The following is a 5,138-nucleotide window of genomic DNA, read 5'->3' on the forward strand; positions in this document are numbered from 1 at the left end:
ATGCTGGTGATGTCATCCCAATTACACAGAAGAAGACTGAGATGGAGGGTTTGAGAGACAAGACTGTGACTCTAAGTTCACCCGGCTAGTGAGGGAAGAAGCCAAGAGTCAAGCCCACGCCTCGTGTCAGAATGTGTGGTGTCTCATTTCTAAATCGCACGGCTTCAGGCTCTGGGTGTCGGGGATGAGAGTTAAAAAGTAACATGGGCCTGCAGCTTCTAGATCCTTCCCTCAAGCAACTGCTCCTAAAGGCAGAACTAGAGCACTGAGCTTCGAGTCAGGAGTCCTAGTGCTAGTCTTGCCTGTACCACCAGCTTGCTGTGTGAACGTGGAAAGTTTCTCACCCTCTCTGTGCCTCAGTTTCCTTAGTGTTTACAGGAAGGATTGGCTGAGACTGTCTGCCTCCAGGACCTTTCATGTTGGGAAGCTGAAGCTGGTGGATTGAATTAAGAACATGTAGGGTTTCCCTTGGAGAAGGCAATGGCAACCCACTCCAGTACTCTTGCCTGGAAAATCCCATGGACGGAGGAGCCTGGCAGGCTGCAGTCCATGGGGTCACTAAGAGTCGGACACGACTGAACGACTTCACTTGCACTTTTCACTTTCATGTATTGGAGAAGGAAATGGCAACCCACTCCAGTGTTCTTGCCTGGAGAATCCCAGGGACAGGGGAGCTAGTGGGGGATAGACTCTGTGAGTCTATGGGGTCGCAGAGTCGGACACAACTGAAGCGACTTGGCAGCAGCAGCAGCAGCAGGGTTTCCCTAGTAGTCCAGTGGTTAAGAATCTGCCTTGCAATGTAGGGGACACCGGTTTGATCCCTAGTCCAGGAAGATCCCCTATGCAGTGGGGCAACTGAGCCCCTGTGCCACCATTGCTGAAGCCCGAGTGCCTAGAGCCTGTGCTCTGCAACCTGACAGGCCACTGTGGTTGAGAGGTCCACGCAGCACAACTAGAGAAAGCCCTGGTGCAATAGCAAAATCCCCAGTGCAGCCAAAAATAAAATAGATAAATAAATTTAAGAATATGTAGATTTTTACTTGATGAATGAGGGGGCACAAGCCATCCATAAGGGCAGGTAGCTGCCCCAGCAAGCTCCCCTGTAGGGTAATGAAACTCATGGGGCCATTTGGAGGAAAGACACAGTTTCAGTATACCCATACAAAGGAAGTGGAGTCATAAGATTTATTACTTACACAAACAGATAACTAATGAGGACCTACTGTACAGCTCAGGGAGCTCTACTCCACTCCATTTGACATTTCCTTCCCATTTAGGTCACCACAGAGCACTGAGTAGAGTACACTGTATACTGAAACTGTGTCTTCAAAACGACTTTTGAAGTGTGATGAGGAAAAACAAACAACTGCGTCCCTTTGCTGTACAGCGGAAACTAACATTCTAAAGCAACCATACTCCAATAAAAATTCATTAAAAATTAATTTTAAAAAAGGCTTATTACTACAGATCCCAGAAGCAAGGGGACTCAGTGAACTGGGGAGAGAGCAGGCCTTCTCCCCGGGTCACAATTTAGCAGGGTAGAAAGCACCTAGTTCTTACAAGGTGATTGGGGCAGAGGTTACTAACGTTTCGCAGGCTTAACTTTGAAGTGGTTATTTTATTTTATAATTTAAAAAATCCATCTTGACTCTATATTAGAAAAAACTTTTAAAATTTTTCATTATTTATTTTGGCTGCATTGCGTGGCTTATGGAATTTCTCTGACCAGGAATCGAATCTGTGTTCCCTGCAGTAGGAGTTCAGAGTCTTAACCACCAGACCACTGGTGAAGCCCAATAACTGGTTATTTTAAAAGGTTCCACCAGGAGAAACAAAGCATAAACTTGCAGGGAGCCCAAAATTTATCTAAAGGTCCAGACTCTGGACTTTTGGTGTTAGCAGGATCATCATACTGTAAGGCGCCTAGGCAGCAACTCAGAAAAAGAAAATTGTTTTTTTGTTTTTCCTCATCACACTTCAAAAGTCATTTTTCTCATCACACCTTTCTAGTTTTGATCCGCTTGGAGTATTACCCTAGTTAGGACCAGAGGTGACGAGAGGCAGCTCCTGAAAGGGGTTGGGGGGAAAAAAGCTCAGTGGGGGCAGCCCAGAGTGGAGTAAGAAATCCCAGCTTCACCACCAGCTGTGTGACCTTCGGTGAGTCCTCATCTCCCTGATCGTCCATTTAAAAACAACAACAACAAAAAAAACTTTCCTTTATCAAAAATTGTAAACATAAAAATAGAAAGAGAAAACAAAGAACATTTATACCTCCGCCCCGTCAGATTCAACAAGTCTAAACTTGCCATGTTTGCTTCAACTAAGCCACTTTAAAGTAATTTACGGGACTTCCCTGACTGTCCAGTGGTTAAGACATCACCTTCCAACACAGGGCATGTAGGTTCAATCCCTGGTCTGGAACTAAGTCTCGAGACCAAAAACCCAAAACATAAAACAGAAGCAATATTGTAGCAAATTCAAGACTTTAAAAATGGTCCGCATCCAAAAATCTTAAAAAATAATAATAATAAAATAAATTACAGAAACTAAGGACCATTGTCCATAAATACTTTAGCATTTATGTCCAACCAAAGAGAACATTTGCCCCCACAACCACAAAACTATTACACTTCAAAAAAAAATTCCCATATATATACATATAAAATCTAATATTCTGGCCATGCTGAAATTTCCCCAGTTGTTCCCAAATTATATTCTACGGATGGTCCATTCACACCAAGATTCAACCAGAGACCTTGCATTGCATTTAGCCATTACAGATCTTAAGTCACTGAGTTTGCATTGTGCTCATCTGTAAACTGGGAAGACGAGTGCACACTTCAGAGGGTGTACAAATTAGAGGCAGTACACGTGAAGGGCTTAGGCACGTGCATCCAGAATGTGCACCACTATTATTAGCTTCCTTACTCAACTTGCTCCTCTCGGGGCAGCAGTGTGTCGGGATGCTGTGTCTTGAGATGTCAGTAGCATGGACTAGGGATAATGAGGCAAGAGGTCCCTAGCATCCGCAGAGACATGGACCCATGGGTTGGGTTTTGCCCAGCCCTGGCTGGGAAATGGAGGGGACCAGTCTCACCTGGATCACCTTCAGCACCTTCTGGTCCAGCCCATGGTCCCCCCGGAAGCGCTGCTTCTTCAGGAACTTCTCCACGGACTGCACAGCCTTCACCACGTCTTCTTTCCACTCCTTGATGTTATCCTGGCACTGAGCCACAAAGGAGTTCAGCCTAGAAGCTGGGGTATCAAACAGCTCCAGGGATACTGCCATCTGTCTTGAGAGTACCACTGGCGGCTAGGTATGCAGCTATGCACCTACCTATCTGCTGGCACACTCACCCTTCTTTAAGGACACTCCTCTCCAGTACCCTGTGGAATAAAGCACCAGAATGGACAGGAAACCAGGGGTGTCCGGCTGACCTGGGGCCCCTCTTTATTGAGGCTGTGTACTGTGGCTGGTGCACCCCAGACACTGAGTGATGACTGGAAGGTCAGGTGCCGCCTTAATGGGTGTGGCTTTCAGTCACCCTTCCTGTGGCAAGTTTCGTGTCTCAGCTGTTAGTTTTCTTTTTATAAGTTGCAAACTGACATTGGCTTGAGGATGGCCCTGGAAGAGGCAACTCCTCCAGCTGGATGGTATCCACCAATCCCATCCCCCTATGTTGTCATCCAAAACAGGCTGACAAAGAGCAGGGACTTGCTCTAGGTTGAACTGAAGCGTGGGAATTCTAGGGTCCCCAGCACAAACTCTGGAACTCCAGTCTGCCCTTTGTCAGACTCTTAACCTCTCTGACCTTCACATAAATAATCCTTAAAATGGGTTTAGGAATAATACCTGTCCCATAGGGTGTGTGGATTAAGCCTGAGATCATTTAGAAGAGAAAGTATTAAGTACATGTACATACTGGACTTCCCTGGCAGTCCAGTGGTCGAGACTCTGTGCTTCCAATGCAGAGGGCATGGGTTTGATCCCTAGCTGGGCAGCTAGGATTCCACATGCCTCGTGGCCAAAAGCAAAAAATAAATGCAAGTATTATTATTCATTTACTATACATCTAGTGAGGCTTCCCAGGTGGCTCAATGGTAAAGAACCCGCCTGCAAATGCAGGCGACATGGGTTCGATCTCTGGGTTGGGAAGATCCCCTGGAGGAGGAATGGCAGCCCACTCCAGTATTCATGCCTGGGAAATTCCATGGATGGAAGAGCCTGGTGGGCTACAGTTCATGGGGATCACAAGAGTCGGACATGACTTAGCAACTAAACCATCTTCTATTCCACATGTGTGGATAGTGAGGGGTGATGGTATTTGGGAGGTCAGTCTCAAGTAAGGTGGTTAGGGAAGTTCTGAAAAGCAAATATTTGAGCAAAACATGAAGGAGGCAAAGAGTGAGCTGTATGTACGTCGGAGGAAATAATGGGAGAAGGAGCAGCAAGTACAAAGGCCCTGTGGTAGTAGTGTGCCTAGTGGGTGTGAAGAATAGCAGTGTGATGGAAATGGGATGATCAAGGGGGGAAAGTGGGAGGGGATGAGGTTTGAGTAGTACAGAGTTGGGGGCAAATTGTGTAGGATCTTGAAGACTGCTAAGACTCTGGCTTTTACTCTGAATGAAATGGGCTTCCCTGGTGGCTCAGATGGTAAAGAATCTGCCTGTAATGCAGGAGAGCCAGCTTTGATACCTGGGTCAGAAAGATCCCCTGGAGACGGGAATGGCTACCCACTCCTGTATTCTTGCCTGGGAAATCCCATGGACAGAGGAGCCTGGCGGGCCACAGTTCAAAGGGTGGCAAAGAGTCAGACATGACTGAGCAACTAGCTTTCACACTGAATGAAATGGGGAACCATGGAGGAGTTCCAAGCAGAAGAGGGACATGGTTGGACTTTTAACAGAATCACATTGGCTCCCGGTGGGAGGATTAGATTAAAAGTGGAGGGTGGGAGAGGTGGTGAGAGCAGAAGCAGGAATTCATTAAGAAGTTACTGCAACAGTCCAAACAAGAGATGTGGTGGCTTGGATCAGAATATTAGCAGTGAAAGGGAGGGAGATGTGGTATTATTTATTTTTCTTATGGAAAATTTCAAACATGAACAAAAGTAGAATATAATGAATATCTATGTGTC

General features: G+C 46.2%; 1 protein-coding gene across 2 annotated transcripts in view; it reads right to left on the bottom strand.

The window, feature by feature from the left end:
* Nucleotides 1-3,502, bottom strand: part of OASL (2'-5'-oligoadenylate synthetase-like) — a 16,455-nt gene extending 12,953 nt beyond the window's left edge. The window contains exon 1 of one of the 2 annotated variants that reach the window (XM_010828643.1): nucleotides 3,098-3,502. In XM_010828643.1, the coding sequence (XP_010826945.1) occupies nucleotides 3,098-3,289 (192 nt within the window). In that variant the 5' untranslated portion in view covers nucleotides 3,290-3,502. The remainder of the gene's footprint in view (nucleotides 1-3,097) is intronic. The other variant, XM_010828642.1, reaches the window with a different exon arrangement.
* Nucleotides 3,503-5,138: the final 1,636 nt, after the last annotated feature.

The sequence above is a fragment of the Bison bison genome, unplaced genomic scaffold, assembly GCF_000754665.1.
Source record: "Bison bison bison isolate TAMUID 2011002044 unplaced genomic scaffold, Bison_UMD1.0 scf7180017864495, whole genome shotgun sequence".
In the NCBI taxonomy this organism is placed as follows: domain Eukaryota; kingdom Metazoa; phylum Chordata; class Mammalia; order Artiodactyla; family Bovidae; genus Bison; species Bison bison.